Source organism: Mchenga conophoros, linkage group LG10 (genome assembly GCF_057382185.1).
Source record: "Mchenga conophoros isolate Kocher_MC1m ecotype Shallow Benthic linkage group LG10, M_conophoros_male_GT1.1, whole genome shotgun sequence".
In the NCBI taxonomy this organism is placed as follows: domain Eukaryota; kingdom Metazoa; phylum Chordata; class Actinopteri; order Cichliformes; family Cichlidae; genus Mchenga; species Mchenga conophoros.
In genome coordinates, this window is record NC_140535.1 from 33939045 (window position 1) to 33958028 (window position 18984).

General features: G+C 43.3%; 1 protein-coding gene across 3 annotated transcripts in view; it reads left to right on the top strand.

The window, feature by feature from the left end:
* Nucleotides 1-15696, top strand: part of LOC146566265 (rho GTPase-activating protein 7) — a 109074-nt gene extending 93378 nt beyond the window's left edge. The window contains exons 10-17 of one of the 3 annotated variants that reach the window (XM_085289876.1): nucleotides 3831-3990; nucleotides 4499-4697; nucleotides 4835-5048; nucleotides 7746-7860; nucleotides 7946-8176; nucleotides 8300-8529; nucleotides 9348-9521; nucleotides 14436-15696. In XM_085289876.1, the coding sequence (XP_085146002.1) occupies nucleotides 3831-3990; nucleotides 4499-4697; nucleotides 4835-5048; nucleotides 7746-7860; nucleotides 7946-8176; nucleotides 8300-8529; nucleotides 9348-9521; nucleotides 14436-14544 (1432 nt within the window). In that variant the 3' untranslated portion in view covers nucleotides 14545-15696. The remainder of the gene's footprint in view (nucleotides 1-3830; nucleotides 3991-4498; nucleotides 4698-4834; nucleotides 5049-7745; nucleotides 7861-7945; nucleotides 8177-8299; nucleotides 8530-9347; nucleotides 9522-14435) is intronic. The other 2 variants (XM_085289875.1, XM_085289877.1) reach the window with 2 other exon arrangements.
* Nucleotides 15697-18984: the final 3288 nt, after the last annotated feature.

Consider the following 18984-nt stretch of genomic DNA (forward strand, 5'->3'; position numbering starts at 1 on the left):
TATGATACGTACGATGGTCTTTCGTTCTACACGGTGCATTTCAAGGTCCTGCACCCATCCGTCGGTAAACTGTACCTGGGCTTGTTGCAGTGACCTGAAGTTACTAAACTTCATGAGTGTGTGCACTCACTCCAAGAACCGTATGATTATAAATATGCATATAAATATGCTACGATGAGATAGCTGACTTCATCTAACTAGCAAATGTTGTCCAGGCTACGTTGGTGATACAGTTTTTTTTAATGTGTATGATATTTTTGTCATGCGGTTTTAAAGCTGGTCCTACAACCGCATCCAAGAATAACATGCAGCTTATCTCAGAACTGTCGGTGAAAATTATTCTTGGAGCTAGGTTTAATTGAGCTGCATTTTAAAGAGGTGCAATTTCACAATTTGTGTATATTTTCTAAGTTCACTATTTTGTCATGTGTTGAGAAAAACACAGATTTAAAAATTACATGGTCTAATATTTACATTTAGCATAACTGCAACATGCTTTTTTTCGTTTTTTTTAACGACTCGAAAGGACTAGAAATTCAAAGTTTCAGACTTGTGACTTGACTCGGACTTTTACACCAGTGACTTGAGACTCTGACTTGCCTGACATTACTTGAGACTTGACTTGAGACTTGAGGATAAAGACTTGAGACTTACTTGAGACTTGCAAAACAATGACTTGGTCCCACCTCTGGTAACTACAGCCCAACAGCAGTATATGAATGACTAACCTCGTATTGTGGATGGATTATGTCAGTTGCTCTCCCGACTAAAGTTTGGTGCGTTTACAGCATCCTGCCATGCGATTGCATTTGTCCCTAACCTTTGGGAACCCTCACGCTAACTTTTATCAGGTGGAAAAAAAGTTAGCGTTCATCCTCCAGCTTCACTGTGTTTATATTATGCTAACATAGCTGTGTCGCTAGCGGTCACGTAGCACATCATTATATACCAGCTAGCCAAACTTCAGTAACCCTACAAACGTCACTGCTGTTTAGTTTTCTGTCTTCATTTATGTTGGAAGTGATAGCAGAGCTGTACGTCTTAATTCGTTTCGGAAATCTCTCCGTCAGAACATGCTATATTATATTCAGATGAAAACTAGCGAGCTAACTTCCTGCTAACTTTTAACTCTATTAAATTTCATAAATTCGGCTTTCATGGATGCCTGGCTGTTGAACTTAATTGTTACACCTGGTAAAGCAACAACGCTGATCATTTTATTAAAGATGAAAGGATTTAGACCGTTTTTAACTCTCAGTGATCGTATGACTTCGGGACCTGCAGCAGAATTTGGGCCCAGGTTGCAGCTACATATTTATCAGAAAGCCCTAAATGTGGTATTGATCTTATTTCAGTTTTCAGTAGAAAGTGAATAAAGTTCATCCAAGTATATCAAACTAGTCATTTTATTGTAGAAGAACTTAGCTCAGTTTTTTTGTGTAATCAGTTTGAATCTTCCTGAGGTGGTAGGAGTGTATGTCGTGTTTTCAATGTTGCTATCGGAGCTTAACATGCAAGTTCTGAGGACAGGGTAAACACAAACGGATACCTGTCTGTTTATTAGGAGTGTTAAAGTCAAGCTTTACTTATGCTTTAAATGTAGGGCTTCACTTATTACTGACACACATGGCTGTAATGAGATCAGCGTTTCGCCTCCTACACTGTTTTTGGAGTGAACCCACGTTCAGAACTGAGACTAATTAATTTTTCATTTGAATAAAACATTCAAACATTCTGCTTGTTTACGTTGCTGAGCACTTAGGTTTTCATTATTATTAATATTATTATTATTATTGTTGTTGTTGTTGTTGTTGTTGTTGTTGTTATTATTATGTGCTCTCTGTGAGCATGTGACCTGCTTGTTTTACGCTTTGGTAGAAAACCAATTTGTTTTTGGTCGTGGCTGTTATGCTCAATGAGATAAGGCTGGATGTGGGAATAGAAAACCCTCCTGAAATTACTCCTGGTAGATATTCCTCTTTAATTTTCAGGATCAGACGTGTGTTTGAAGGGAATAACAGGGAAAAATTCCTTTGTGGAAGCAGGTTGGGGAAGAAAGCTTCCTACGCTCCAATTTGGCATTTCAAACTGCTCCGCTGGGTTAAAAGTCTAATAAACGGCATGGAAGGGAAGGAGGAAAGCATTGCACAGACGACCTCTACGACATTACAGAAGAAAACATTAAGTTAACATTTGTGAAGCAAATTCTGAAGTCTAAATGACTTATTCTCACTCACATTGTGTGAAAATAATGTTCCTCTTTTAGCCGAACCAAATAAAGACGATGCTGTTGTTGGGACTGCGTTGGGATATGTTTCACCCCATCCATAAAGACCCAAACAGGTTTTGGTAGCAGGCTGTAAACAGGTCTGTTTCTGCTGTAAGTTTGGATATTTAAATACGGGACTCTTTGGGGATTTACCCACTTTTGGAGCCGGCTACAAGGAGATGGGCGCTCGTATGAACACATATGAAAGAGGTGTCAGTCTTACCTTCAGCCTTAATAACAAAGAGTTAATAAGTGTAGCTCTGTGTGCTCCGTCACTTCAGCACAGTTGGGAGAAATGCTCCAGCAATAGAAGAAAAACACCTCCAGGCTTCAACAGTTTGATCAAGTCTCCTCATTTCATTGATTTAATCACTGATGCCAAAGCGAGCTCTTGATGATTAAAAATACGGCAATTAACTGCTGATTGGGGCGCCTGATACTCGGAGGCACTTTGCTCAAAATAGCCGGTTTGTTTCCGAGAGAAGCTGCAAGGAAAAATGAAGGAACGGGAAAGGGAGTGGAAAAACTCTAAGACATTTGTCCTTTTAGAGGAAGCTTCAGAAACGAGACACTGTTTTATAACTTTTAGAGATAATGAGCCAAGTAAAAGAGAAGAGGTTTAATTTATATTAAAAGACTGCAGTTTTATTCTGAGTGCACTCAGCACTACAAATACTCCCCAAGACAAGAACTAACAGACTTAAAAACTCCTTTGTCCCACACGCCATCAGACTGTTTAACTCCTCTCTGGAGGGGAGAGGGAGGGGAGACAGGAGGACAAAGGAGGGGGGGACAACTAAGCTGTAGTGCCTCTTCACCTCACTGTGCAATACCTTTTGTGCAATACTTTTGTAAATAGTCAACAGTGCAATAGACTCAATACTTGAAATGTGCAATTCACTTGTATTTTTATTTTTTATTCCTATTTATTCTATTTATCCCCTTTGTATATTTTATTTATATTGTCTCTGTATATATATATATATATATATATATATATATATATATATATATATATATATATATATATATATATATATATATATATATATATATATATATAACAATTCTGTAACTGTAACTTCGGTCGTTACTGTGCTTTTTGGAAGTCGAATTTCCCAGAGGAACCCACCCGAGGGATTAATAAAGTTCTATCTTATCTAATTCCCAGCTAAAAGGCAATCATTCAGTCATTACAAGGATGCTGGTACCAGTTCAGAAACACAGGGAAACTTTAACAGTCCTTTCAAAAGTTCAGATCTCTTTGATCAACGTCCACGGTTTCTGAATGTTTTTCCTGCAGCGCTGCTTTGAATGGCACACACATTTTAGCAACCACCAGAGACTTATGCAATCAAAAACTGTTTATTTGGCTCTCCCTTCAAAAGGAAACACTTCCAAACTGCCTTTTCCCCCCCCAAACACTCGACTGGTTGAGATTACACATTCTTGAAATGCCTGCAAAATGATTTCAGAGTATACATTCATTTCCATAACTTGTCTGCGATTTTTATATATTATATATTTCACGGTCTAACAGCGGCCTCTCTCTCGCCTGCAGGACTGTTCCCAAACCCCCGCGGAAGACCAGGCCGATGGAGGTGAAAGGCCGACGAGTGTTTGGGGTTCCTTTACTCCTCAGTGCCCAGCAGACAGGAGAACCCATCCCCCCCTGCATCCTCCGAGCTCTGGTCTACCTGAGGACCAATTGTTTGGACCAGGTAAACCAACAAAAACCTGCAGGGATTGAAGAAGCTGTGTTTAACAAGCTGTGTCAAAAATGCAGAGTGCCGTGTTATTCAGTGGCCATTTGTGTTTTATTGAAGTTGAAGAGACAATATTTTTATTAAGTTTCACGGCCACATGTGCTTTTGGTGATACTGGGAAACAGTTTTAGTGAAACTGGCTTTTAAAAATCAAAATATAACCCTTAAAGTGGCCTTGTAATGGAACTGGGTGTAGACTGTGATGAAGGCTGACTAGTTCCATAAAATAAACGTTAAGAATCACAAAGCATCGTGATTTGATTCAATTTCATCAAATTTAGTTTGATGAAATAAAAGTTTTTAGTACTTTAACTGTTTGTTGTTTACTACTTTTAACCCCAGTTGAATATTTCTTGAAAGTTAAGAGGAATTGAAAGCGTTAAGAAAAAGCGTCTGCTGCAATCATGCACAATAGTGTAAAATATGACAATAAGAACGTTTAATGTCTTTTACTTCCCCTCAGGTGGGCCTCTTCCGGAAGTCGGGGTTGAAGTCTCGCATCCAGTACCTCCGTGAGCTGGTGGAGTCTGACCCAGACGGAGTTTCATTCGAGGGCCAGTCCGCCTTCGACGTGGCCGACATGCTGAAGCAGTTCTTCAGAGACCTGCCCGAGCCAATTTTCACCAGCAAACTCTGCGAGTCCTTCCTCCACATTTACCAATGTGAGCAGATAACACTCAGTTCTGATTGATTGTCATGAGGGATCAATGGTTTGCTTTCCTAACATGCATCTTTAATAAGAGACAGTTTAAGGACTTTAATCTTGCCATAAAAGCATCTCGTCCCCTTCTTCATGCAGATTTTCCAAAGGATCAGCAGCTGGTCGCGGCTCAGGCGGCCATTTTGCTGCTTCCGGATGAGAACAGGGAAGCGTTGCGGACGCTGCTCTACTTCCTCAGTGATGTTGTGGCTTGCGTGGATGAGAACCAGATGACTCCCACAAACCTCGCCGTCTGCCTGGCGCCGTCTCTGTTCCACCTCAACACCCTGAAGAGGGACGCTAATGCAGCTAGGTGAGCCGAGGCCAAGAAAACGGTCTTAAAATGTGTTTCTGGGGCATCAGCAGGCATCGGTTACCTCATCGCGTCTTCTAAGCGTCTTTTAAAAATTGACATCAGACGTTTCTCTAACTGTGAGGAGTCACACAATCTCAATATGGAAAGAGACGGAGGGCGTGAGGCGTCTGACCCACATTGTCAGAGTTATGTAAGTTTTAACAGCAGTTACATAAAGAGCTGGAGGTGTGGAGTCCACTCTGCCTGTATCTGTGTGTGTGTGTTGCTTTGGTTTTGGCCTAAAATGAAAGCAGATGAAGATCAGAAGAGCTGGGAGATTTCTCTGAGAGCTGTTCCTCTGCTAAGCAGCTTGTTTTGCAGCTTTTAGCCCATTTACTGCAAATCGTTTATTTGATATCTTGCCTGGAGTAGATTTTCTGACACGTCTCATCCTGTGTGTCCTTAAACATAAAACCGAGCGTCGTTTCCTCCTGCTCAGAAGTCCGTGAGGTGACGACGTCAATGCTGTTGTGGTCAAATTAGATAAAACTAAAGTAGCCTCGAAATCTTACAGTTTTTTAAATGATTGAATCGTTTTGGTAGCTTTGCAGTCTCTGTAGGTACCATTTTAACCCCTAATAACCAACAGTTAACTTTATGTGTGCCTGTTTATCTGACAGTGGGCAGGTTGCTCATTGAGGCGCTTTTTCTTCCTCATTTTTCCGAAGCTCTCTGCTCTCACAGATCTCATGACTTCTGGATCTGATCCATCTTTTTCATATGTCTCTTCTCTGTTAGCGAGAACCCGTCGGCAGAGTGTACACTTATTACATAAGCTCCACAGATTTCCATCTGACCTCAGCTTCACGCAGTCAGATGAATAAGTAGATTTTCTGCCGCTCATCTGTTTCATATTCAGAATGTGGTTTAGAAAACAGGAAAACTAGATGATATTCAACAGTATTAGAGTTCATTTTTTAAGGAAAGATCCAATGTAATTGTATGGAAGGCTCATGACTTGGCTTGTGCCGCTTTTGAATTCTCGTGTTCGGTATTAGAGAGAAAATGTATTTCTGTCATTTTTTTATGCAAACGTTCAGCAGTGATTTGTTGGCTGTAGTTAAGGCTCGGAAAGTCGCTTTTTAGGAAAACAAGTCACTAAGTTGGCAACACTGCATCCTGATCAAGCCTCTCTTTTGAACCACGTTAGCTCCTGTTAGTTTTGTTAAACCAGGATTAGGCTGGACGAGCTGTTGGTTTGTACCTTCAGGAAGTCAAACAGTGAAGCTGCATGTTGCATCTTTGACCGGCGTCGGTGATGAAACATGAGACGAGCCTCACGCTGAGACTAAAAAAGGCTGTTTCTTTGTTGTTGTGTTTTTTAATAAACTGAGAGGCGATACTGATGTAAACATGACGGAAACATTTGCATGTTCACGGTTTCTTCCATAAAAATGGAGGAAACTCTGGGAACAGCCGACACCTACAACAACTGTCAGTCCTGTCTTGCTGTGTAAGTTGTATCTCTCTTTTCTTTTCTAACTTTCTCTCAGCCTTTTTTACATAAGCCACTTTGAATTGCCGTCTTGTTGAAAGGCGCTACACAAATAAGCGTCCTTTGTTTTTTGTCTGTCAGCCTTCCTTTCTCTCTCCACCCTCGCTCCGCTCATTCTCTCCTCATATATCTCCTCCTCTGCCTCCTCTTTCGTCTCTCATTCGTGTAATCACCCTTCTTTCAGCTTTTCCTCTCTCTGCCTTCTTCCTCCCTCCCTGCCTTTCCTTTTCATCTCCACCTCTTCCTCTTTCCACTTTGCCTCTTTTCCTCCCTTCAGGCTGACGGGACGGATGATGGAAGTGACACAATCAGCACTTTGTGCCTCCCGTTCTCCCTCGAGCTAAAGTCCCGGCCCGTCAGAAATCGTGTCACACTTTGTGCTGGGAACAATAACTCGGGGTGGGGGGAGACTGCCGCTCCCACAGATCTATGAAATCTCATCTGGTGTTTCTGCTCTGACAGAACTCACCACTCCCACAGAGTTATACTCTCTTTAATGCATCTGACCAGCTGGGCTTGCTGGAAGTACCGTGTAATTTCTCAGTTAAAAAGAAAAAAAGAAGCTCATCTCTCATCTGCCACAAACTAAAACAACTTGAACTTTCTGTGAATACATCCAGTCAGCCTCAGTCGGTTCAGTGCAAGGGTTTTCCAGAAAACATGACCTTCTGAAGGTGGTAATTCCTGATATATGCACAAAGCCTGAAGCGCTGTGACACTGACACGTCCCCAAAACAAAAAGCATAGAGCTGCAGGGTTCCTGTGGCTTCTTACAAAAATCCATTCAATTAATTTCATAATAACATTCATAATGTTTTTGCCCCCAAACAAAAACTTACTTGACTGAAATCTACAAATCTTCCTGCCAGTTTGACCATATTCCTACATAAAAGAAACCCAAATGAATAAAACTGTTTTTAAACCTGATGACTGTAATCTGACAGAGGCATGAAGTTTAAAACAAGAAGCTTTGACGGCATGATACTGGGTGGAGGATCAGAGTGAGGGAACCATTATGGAAGGATTATTCCCGCTGAAAAAACAGTTGGGAAGGAAAACCAACTTTGTTCTCGGTGACCAACCCCGAGTACTTAAAGTACTCCTCTAATAGGAGATGATAACAGGATGTTGAACTTGCTCCTGTGGTGTCGTTGCTGTAGGTCCGGTCACAGGAAGTACAGCCTCGGCCGCCCGGATCAGCGAGACCTGAGCGAGAACCTGGCCGCCACCCAGGGCCTGGCTAACATGATCACCGAGGTCCAGAGACTGTTCCAGGTACCACCAACCCGATGCAAAGGACGTTTCTAAGCATGAAAATACATTTTTGAGAGATTAAAAGATCTAAATCATCTTTCTGCAGCTTCCAGAGTTTTGGCCCGGCCAGAGTCTAACCGCCACTGATGACGTCTTCACTGAGGAGTCCAGAGGAGGCCTGGTTACCTCGAGTCAAAGCGGCGGTGAGGAGGACTTGGAGGAGAGAAGGCGCAAACTGCAGCTGAGCACCCAGCAACTCCTGAAGGAGGCCAGGGAGAAGAGCCGAGGCTGGGAGAGCCACCCGGCTCCAGATCACGTGGAGCTGGCCTACAAGAAGGTGAATGTGGGGGGGGCGGGGGAGGAGGAAGTGACATCACCACGCGGTTTCTGTGTCGCACTATGAAGGCTCGAAATTAACCTTAAGGCCTGCCTCTAATTTATCATCTCTGCTCATCTTCAGATGGACGATGGCTGCCCGCTGTGGATGTGGCGAGGCTCTGTGGAGGTGGACGCCGCACAGGGGGAGCTGCTCCACCGGCTGCTGAGGGAGCAGCAGCTGTGGGAGGAAGGCCTTCATCAGGCCGCCGTCATCCAGACCTTGTCCAAGGACGCAGACGTCTACCGCTACCTCCTTCAGGGCCAAGGCCACGGCCTGGGCTCGCAGCCCCTACAGGAGCACCTGCTAATCAGGTAATGAGCCACAGCGAGCCCGCGAGCGCTCGCCTCGACCTGCTGAGCTGTACGGAGCGGGGAGGACGGGGGAGTTGAAGCTGAAAGTACCCTCAAAGTGTCACTTTGAGTTACACTGAAACAAAGCATGCCTTTTGTGTGCGTGAGGTTTGAATGGGGGGGGTTGATGAAATTTTAATCCGAGCCTGAAGTCAGATGAGACGTGACAGTATCTGTGTTTACAGTTGGCCCGCGTCGCTGGTGCACCTTCAGACTCGCCTGCCGCTGTGAGCGCTGTGAGCATGAACTCAGAGTTACCCTGACTAAGAACTAAAAATCACCACTTCTGCATAATGCATCCAAACGAGGTCTTTTACTTTCACCAAATCCCTCACGGACACCCAACCAGAACATTAGTGTGGTCGTGAGGACCCGTGGGCTTCGAATGAAAACGTCAATCTTTAAAAAATAAATAGTTTCATTTGTTTGAAGGAGGAAAAACACTGAAAGCAGCTGGTCGGGGTCTATTTGAACCACCTTTGGTGTAACGCTTAATAAGTTCCCCAGCTGATGGCTTACACTGAAGCACATTTGCATTTATTTACAGGACTTTCAACACATATTCAACAGAAATGAAATAAAAATGATATTTAGCACAAAGAAGGGTGATTGTAGTTTGGTTGCAGGATTTGTCTGACTGAGTCCTTTTGCTTTAGAGGCTGCTTAGTTTAGATGTCAACGGCAAGACAAGCATCACTCAGACAGCGGCAGATTATCCCACACAGTAAAAATAATGTTGTGGGAGCAGAACTTTGTAACATGAATCGCTCCCTCCTCAGGATCTGGCAGGCAGACCCGTCCTCCGGCCTGACGTACCTCTCCTCTGTGTCTACCGAACTCCCCGAGGTGCTGGCGGAGGGGATCAGGGTCCACACCCACATTTGCCTCTACCTGCTGGAGCCCACAGGAATCAGGAAGACCCGACTGACACACCTCTGTCGCACAGATACAAGGTGAGGAGACGTTTTAAACTGATCTGAGCCGCAAGTAGAAAGCATTTAAATTTGTTTACAGTAAAGTGGCCAAACGGTCCTTTAAGTTTAAAGGCTGAAAGGTGAATTGTGCAGCAACTACACAGAGGCCGAGAGGGTTTAAGGCCGTGAGAAGCCTATTAAAAGAAATATCTAGAGAGCGCGCTTAGTCCATGTTATCTCTCTTAATTGAGCCCGTTCTGTGTTTTTGACCTCTGCCAGCACCCATCTGCAGCTCCTCCCTGTAGGTGAGCAGATGAGAAAAAGGAGGAGGAGGAGCAGGTCTCCTCCTCATGATTCATGCCCTTTGAAACTAAGTTGCTGCAGATTTTCTGCTGCTTACGTGATCAGGCTGACTCTCGGCGGAGCCCTGCAGCTCCATTTGTCTATGCTGATTAAATGAAACTAACCCTCCGTGCCACAGAAAGCAGGTGGCGGTGGCGCTCTCGTATCCCTGACATTGAACTACACGGGAAGGCGCTGTAGGCAGCGACACTGATTCAGTGTGTGGGAGGCACATTTCTGCCAAAATGTAAGCTCTCAGGTTTGATCTGGTCGAGCTAGTTCATATTTCTTTTATTGATCCTTCACAAACGAACCAATGGTGATCTATCCTGTACCTGACGAGACATTATAAATGATTGTAATTACTATAATAAATCCTCAGGGAACCACGAACAGCTCCACAAGATTCCATAGATGGAAAAAAAGAACTGGGCCACACCTTTTAATCTTTGGATGTTTTAAGGGCTCAAAATCTCATCTGGCATTAACATCATCACAGAAACTGCACCAGGAGCTTCGTTGCGTGGGCTTCCATGGGCATAATGTGCACGTGGTACAGTTCTTTTGTCCATATAAAGTCTCGATAACTACTGTGGCACTGCTCTGGGAATAAAATAAGACACAAAATTAGGTACAATAACTCCCATGAACATCTCAAAAATGTAATGGTGACTCATCCTTCCTCCTGCAGTGGATTCAAAAATTACAAAAACATAGAGCTGGGCGATATGAGATGTTTTCATATCACGATATGTTTTTTTCATTTCAGGCGATAACGATATCTATCACGATATAAGCCAAATAACTATATTTGTAAGATTTAAATGTGCCGTTGCTCACAAGTAAAATGTGAAAGAATCAGCAGCTTGTTTTTATTTAAATATTTATTTCCCATAATAAGTTCAACAGGGTAGATGTACTTAAGGAACATGAGACTTTTTCAGATAGATAAAGGCAAATATTGCAAACTACACAAAAGGCAGCCGCTAAAGCGTTTAAGTTTCAAAATAGAACAAACAAAACAGACTAAATTGTCAATTCCACTTAGAAACAAAATATTAATTCTAAAAATAAATCTTAGTTTGTTTTACAGAAGAACAGACAAAACTGACTAACTTTTGTCAATATCAAATAAACTGAGAACTAAAAGGAAATTCTCAATCTCTCCTTGTTGTATAGCTGAGCTTTTCAAACAGTTTTAACAGTTACTTTAGTCTGACAAAAGCCGAATGACGAATTAGCGCTTCCAGTCAGAGACTGAGGCCACGTCCACACGTACATGGGTATTTTTGAAAACGGAGATTTTCCGTTTTCGTTTTAAAAAATAATCCCGTCCACACATAAAGGCAGAAATGAAGGAAAACGCTGCTATGAACATGCCAAAGCAGCAGGTGGCGCTAGATTCCTAACCGTGCAGAAATGTTGGCCAATCAGAAGTCTAGAAGCCTCGGTGGGAAAAAGTAAACAAAGCTGCGGCATAGAAGCAGAACCGAGTCGTATGTGTGGAGGGACAGTAACTGTGTGTATATGTAAGCATTTAAACACTGCAGAGAGTAGAATTAACAGTAACAGTATTGTAGAAATTCATTTCACCGAAACAATAACGTGGCGCACAGTGTGACGCATGCACCAGTTTATTGTATTTCCAGACTTGCTTTCGGCACAATTTACAGTGCACGCTACTCTGTTTTTGTCAGACTTGAAATAGCCGAAATACCTTCACACTACGGAACTTCTATGGCTCTTCCGTTCGACAATCTCTCCGGCGTTGGAACCATCATCTGTTTTCTCTTTGGTCACGCTCGGTTGATTTTTCTAGTCGGCACACTCATTTCCTCCATTACCCGCTGCCTGCTTCCCAAACAAACACACGTGCGGCTTGGCACTTGTGCTGTACGTAACAAGTCACGCGACATGACGCTGCGGCTGTGATTGGTTCAGCTCTGCGCTACTTAATTTGGATTGGCTGACCTTTTTTTTTTTTTAAGAGGACAAGAGCGGCGAAGTCTATCGCGATAGCTTAATTTCTCTATCGAGTAAAAGTTATATCGCGATACATATCGTTATCGTTCCATCGCCCAGCTCTACAAAAACACCAATAGTTTTTATTTTATTGCATTAAACAGCCGCAACCCACTTGCTCCGGTGTCCTAAATGTGACGACAGAAGTGATGTCTCAGCTGCTTACAATAGGTATCCTTGAATATTGCTCCATCCTTGAGGACGGACTGCCGTGTAGATTTGTTCCTGGTTCTCAGAGGAGTGACCACACTGACGTTGGTGTCATGGACTCATTTCTGCATGTAGTATTGGCGCGGCAGCTACGACAGCAGTGTCGAGCAGAATCCATAATGCCAACGTGATTATGATCATTCTTTCGGAAACATCTCTGCACATGTTTCATAGCAGTCCATAAGTGAGAATAGGGTACATCCCCTGGGAACCATGAACAGCTCTACAAAATAAGTAACACAAACCTACAGGTGGAAAACCTGCACCACTGCTCCCAGAAAACCGTTATACACCAAAGCTTCTGCACAAAGCTCAGGATGTATCCTCTGGAACCAGAAACATGTCTATAGAACTGCATCCAGTTTTTGATGAAGACCAGACCAATCAATGCTGTCCATAGAGACACAAGCATCACAAATAAAATTTCAAAGATTTGTCAGGATTTTCTACCGTTTCACTTTTGATTTCCTAATTTTCCCTGAATGTCGCCGTGTGAGAAAATGAACTCCAGTCAAAGAGTGAAAATGGTGATTTGCTACATGAGACGAGGGCAGAGCAGCAAAGACGGGTTTGATCTCTCACTGTGTGATTATCTCAGCAGGCGTTTCAGTCGGCCCATTACGACTGAAGTGAAAAGAAGTGCACAATCACACACTCGCGTCTGCTTCTGATGAGTACGTGCTGAATAAAGAGCCGTCTGTGAAACTGAAACTTCTGTATGCGACGTAGAGCGCATACAGAAGCGAAATCAGCTTCATTTCCAGGCAAACATCGGCCCGCTCGCGCTCCTGTTACGCAAGAGTGATCACGTAAGAAAGAAGTGAAAACGCCCAGAGGGATGAGTGCCTTCACTCTTCCCGTTGTCCAACTTCCTCTCGCCTTTAATTTCCTCTCATCTAAACATCTGTGATGCGCCAGCCTGTCTCGGGCTTATTTGCTGTGGCATTAATTTTAAGTGCTTGTTAGCTTTGAAGGCAAGACAATAGATCCACTGCATCAAGGTCAGCGGGGCTTTTTACAGTACAGGGCTGTGAAGGAGATCCTATCGCCTCCAGAGGAAATTAAACACGTTACAGCCTCAACGAGGAGGGAGGGAGCGGGGAAAGCAACGTGGATTTTCAGGCTGAAGCTCAGATGCTCTGTTACCTGTTCTTAGCCTGCATAGAAGAACTTATAAACAAGAACTGCAGAAATGTATTTAAGGGACTTCATACCTCAGTCAAAATCTCTGAATACCTTCTTTGTCGTCTCATCCAAAGCTCTCAGACATAAGGACAGACTTGAGTTTTTGATGTGCCTGCCATGCTTCCTGCACTGACCCCTGACTAAAAAAAACAAACCAAGACCATAAAACATTTGACCAACATTCGAAACAGTCTTGGTGCTCATTTGAGTCCAAGCTTTAACAAATCCAGCAATGAAATACGTCCGTTAACAGTCTAAAAAACAGAAGGGGGCAGTACTTCCTCTGTGCTCTGGCTAAAACTGCAGCCCCCTGGTGGCCCACGCAGGTACTGCAGGTGTGCCCCGATAAGTCATTTGCAAAATATAGCTTTAAAAAAAAGTCGTTAGATATTAAAACATAATCCTCTGGATAAAGCGATAGAAAATGCCCAAACCGATCCCAGGATCCAGTCGTTTGGGGTTTCAAAATCAAAAAGGATTTTTTGAGTCCTGCAGGCCACCATCTCTCAGCTTTTAATAAACGTGATGAAATTGTGAAACTGAAACTACGTTTTTTTAAGTATGGCATTAGTACTTATTGTTAAGGCCTTTACACACCCGACATGTGAAGTCCGTGCCCATTTCTTTTGTGTTAAAATGATTTTTTGGTCTATTTAATTGGATTAATTTTGTTTTTCTGATTTTTATTTATTTATTTATTTATTTATTTTTGCAGCGAGCTCAGTGTCTCCACACGTCACACGACAAGTTTGAGCTGTAAAATCCACGTTCCACGTTTGTTCCTAATGCGCTCGGTGTGTATCAACCTTTATTCCACATTTTTGAAGCTATTTTTGATCCTGATGTGAATCCTGATCTAAAGCCATTGATGGAGACTTGAGTTCAAAATCAGAGGATTGAACCAGCAGGCCAGTGTAAGTCCTGAACGACAGGCGAAACCTCATCAGAGCTGATTTAGGAGCATGTTTTTCGAGTGTCATCTTTTCAAACTGCTGCTGCGTCTCCCTGACGCAATCGTAAACTTTTTGGTCCTGCTGTGGCGGCAAAACGCAGGAGGTTACAAAAATGAACAGCAGCAGACATGATGTCACTTGTGTTGTCGTGCGGAGACATTTGTGTGCCTGTAACGGTGTAATAGTTCCCCTGTCCCACCTTTTTCCCGCTGACACACCTCCTCTGTGTTTTATCTTCCAGGGGTCGGTCGCAGGAGTGGCACAGCAAGGTGAGCGGACTCCGCCTGGCCTCCGGTCTGCTGGCCATCAAAGACTCCTTCAGAGCCGAGTACAAAGAAACAAAGATATGAGCCCATGCAGAGAAAGTCAGGCTCATCTGGAGCGCTCGTCCTCCTCCTCCTACTCTTCTTCACGTCTGGCTGAACTGCAAACCGAGCAGAATGCAGGACGAAACGGGGCGGACCGCACCGTCGCTGTCCTGCGTCTTTCTGGAAGTTTGAAAACTCTGCCGTTGGAGTTTTCTCTATATGTTTGCTTTTTACTGTGGGTGACCTTGCGGATTGCCAGCAGCACCTCTGCACTCCCTGCTGTGCCTGTTACGCTTCACACTCAAGTTCACACACAGACACACAAAAATGCAAAGCGTGGCGAGCTTTGACAAAGGACGTTTTGATGGAAGGGTGAAAAAGCTGAGGCTGGTTTGACTTTGAGGAAAAAAAGGAGCAAGTGTGACTTCTGCAATAATGGCATCACCGGCAGGAAGAGAAGGAGGCAGGGGAAGCTGCTGGGACAAAGTCAGGAAGCGAGGACAGAAAACATCAGGAAGCAGACTTTCGGCCACCAGAGAGCGGCTGCTATATCAAACCTGTGACCGAGAACAAAGAAAAGGAACGACGTGCGGCCGTCCTGAACGCCTTAAAAGGACATCGAAAGCTGTGAAGTCGGCTCGACGGTTCTAGAGACGGTCTGGCTAAACCAATCGGGAAAAATCTGAGGAGAGACGAGCAAATCGTCTTTCTCGAGCTTGGCGGGGACTGCAGGGCGGTGATGCCTGTAATAAAGGGGACTTTCTAATGCCTACACACACTTTTTGCCATCACCGGAACTTCTGAATTCGCTCCTGTGACGGTTCGCAGACGAGCGATATCTACCTCTACACGGGACGACGCCGCGGTGGTGAAAACTCGGAGGCCGAACTCCAGGATTTTTTTTTTTAACTTTGTATTTATTCTTGTACAGATCTTCGAGTGTTGCTTTTAAAGCCTGCTTGACCTGAATACTGCATGAAAAAGTCATTAAATTCTATATCAGATTATTTAACTTTAAAGTACATCTGAATACAAATGTTCTATCCAGATATGTTATTTAATTCCTGGCTTTGTGTGTGAAACATATCCGTGCCAAACACCTAATTAAAATGTTTATTTCTCCTCAAACCTGCTTCCTGTTGTTATTTCTCCCCCTCTCTCTCCTCTGTGACTCGTCTGAGTGCCAAACAGATTACCGACTGTAATTTTGCGGGAAGGCGGGGGAAACAGCAGGCAGCGTGAAGATGAGGTGCCACACTGCGCCACTGAAGCACAAGAGATTAATAAGTATGGCAGTGCGATCCAAAAAAACCTTCCAACCCTCACCTCTCCCTCCTCCTCATAAACATGCAATGTATTATGCAAATCGTGTCTAATTTGCATATGGCTAATTTGCATATCTTATTGGTTCATCTCTCAGATCACATGGTTAAACTGCTGATAAACGCAATAAGACGGAAACGTGAAGTAAAAATACTTATCGGGGCAAAGACGTCGTGCCCCGGTCCAAACAGGCTTGTAAGAAAGAGACAATGAGAGAAAACAGAAGTCCCTGCAGGCGGTTTCATTTCCACACAAGTCTGTTCTTCCATATGGTGCTAAAGCATCACGAGCTGAACTTTGGATGAACTCAGGTCAAAGGTTCAAGAAGCCGGCCAAGACTAGAAATCACAAAATAACGTGTACCAGTCCGGGGGTCGTTTGGTACCAGGCCGCGAGAGTTGAGGCTCGGGTATGAAATGTATGGTTTTATCGTTATTTTTATTTTATCGTTAACTTGGTTTCCCTGGGTCTTTTCCCATGTGATTGTGAATAAATGTTATTTTTTTGGTACTGGCGCTGGTCTTATTTTGCTGTATTCATCCACGACACCTTAAAGGCCGGTCCATGAAAATATTGTTGGACATAAACCGGTCCATGGCCCGGTTGGGGACCGCATAATCCAAATGTACTCATTGTTAATACTATGCTTTTACTTGGGTAATACTTTGGTTACTATATATAACTTATTAATCCTTTCATTTTCTGTTACTATGTAATTACTGAGCCGTAATACAAGTGGGGGTTTTTTTTATACCTCAAGAGGTGGTGGAGACCAAAACTGGAGTTAAAAGATTAAAAGATTACTGGACTTACATTCCTGAGACAAACGCAGACACGGGTCCAGTGGGATGATAACTTCGCCAGAATGGACTCAAGCTGACACGTGCTCTGTAAAGACAGACTGCAGTCATGCACAGTGGTAGCCAAAATACATGCAATTTAAATATAACCAGAAACACAAGTAAAACTTTATCTTTGAAGGTAAAGAACAGAGTTTAAGTTTTGAAAAGTTTCTTATGAAACGAGGATTTGAGAAGGACGTCAACACTGGGAAACGAAGAAGAGACGGTTGAATAAAGAGGGAATCTGTCACAACAAGAAAATAAAACATGAAAAATAAAATAAAACATGAAATTACATTTTTTGCATTGATGTAATGCTTCAGTATGCACGACCCTCTCAGCTGAAATCGTTTTAAAGCTAAAATCTACATGTTATTCATTAATTTTCAAATGTAAAAATTCACCAAAAAAGCTGAAAAAATAGTAAAGCTGTTGATTTAACAAGTTAAATTACAGTAATTTACTCACAGTCCTGCAAAGTTGAACATTTATGCTTTCCTTAACATTTTCCAAAACTGACTGCAGTCTTTGCCGGCCCTTTCTGGGCCCGGAGCCTCATGTTTGACACCCTTGGTTTAGACAATTCAAACTACTCAATCGCACTTCTCTAGAACCTCACTTTTCAAAGTCATGCTGAAAATGATAAAGAAAATTGGAGTTGAATCTGCCGACACAAACAAACAGATTGCATCTTTGTGGCTGTATGTACAGACCTGCTTTTTACCTGCACTTCTCAGGTGAGCCCCCATCCCGAACCTGAGCACGTTGTTCAGCAGCTTTGATCTCCACAGACGTCGTCACCAACTGCCAGGCCCTGAAACCACCCAGTCCTTCTAACCCAGCGCGAGACATAAAGGAGAGGGAATAAACTTCAGCTGAAAGGACTGAGTGATGATAATCGTCTCTCCCACTGAGGCAGGAGGGTTATTGCTTCTGCAGGTGTTACTGAGGTGGCGGTGGCATGGCGAGCGGTCTCCTCCTGGGGCGACTGTCAAAACACCTTTAACGCTGTCCTTCAGCAGCAGCAGCGTGGCAGCACCCAAAAGAATAAAAGAATAAACTAAAACAGAGGCTCTGCGGAAGCCTGATGAATGTTTCATGAAGGAATTATTGCCTGAGAAGGTACTGAGATAAAGTCCCGGGACGTATGGAACGATAAGAGACAACTAGAAAGGAAAGGGACTTTATATTTTTCATAAGCTTCAAAGATGGGTCACAGGAAGACATCTTCAGAAGTCTTCTAACAACTATTGTATGGCTTGTGGCCATTCTTGGAGACATACAATTTTTATATCTACCGCAGTGCACATCTGTCTGGGGGGTAAAGGCAGACTCAACAATTACAAGCTCGCGGGCTGCCTCGAGGAAGTGTGTGATGTATAATTAAGTTCGTCAAATGGGTTTGTTTGCCTCACACTTTGAGTTTCTGAGAAACAAAGGCCACTTTCTCACACGAGTCATGGAAAGTGAAGACTAATTGTTATCTGAAATGCAGCGCGAATCAAATGTGACTTTCCATACATCAGGGTCAGGGACGCAGGGTGGGCGACGCAGAGGAAAGCAATTAGAGTCGAAATACATGCAAAACAAAAAAGCTTTAAGCTTTAAGTCAATCTGTGGACTTTATGTGTGATTAACCTGTTACGCAAACCTTTAAAGGAACGAGTTCGGTGTCTGAAGAAGAGACATGGTGAAAACTGGAAATACAGCAGAGGTGAAAGCTCGAGTCAGTCAGCCACAGCTCGCTGTCGTTGCCTTTACGCGTCCAGAAATGATGCTACAACTGCTGATAGCAAAGCCCTTTGTGCATTTTTATTTTGTGTGGATATTGTTCACCCTCATTGGGGCTCTCAGATTACTAGCTAACATTACAAACTAAATAGCTAACCGAATACACTGCACTAAAAACCTGTGTATGATTGTTTGGTATATTGCCTGTACAGTTGCCCATAATTCTAATGAAAAGCACCAACTTGTCTGCAAACACTTGCCAACTACCAGCAAAGACGTGGTAAAACTTGAAAAAGTACAATGCAAACTGGACCGGAGAAGGTGCACCTTCAAAAGTAAAATTTGTGCCTCAGCATGTTTCAAAAGGAGCAACTTTTTGAAGGGTACTATTGCTTGAATAGTTGCTGGCAACTGTGGACGACTGCTGTAATCACGAGGGGGGATTTGCTAACCTGTCACACGTGTTCTCCTGCAGGAGGTTGCCAGATGGTCGCGGACCAGTGCAACTGAGGCCTTATTCACTTGTCCAAGCCAGACAAATCAACGTTGCTAGCAGTCACATGTCTGCAAAGGCAGTTACATGTTC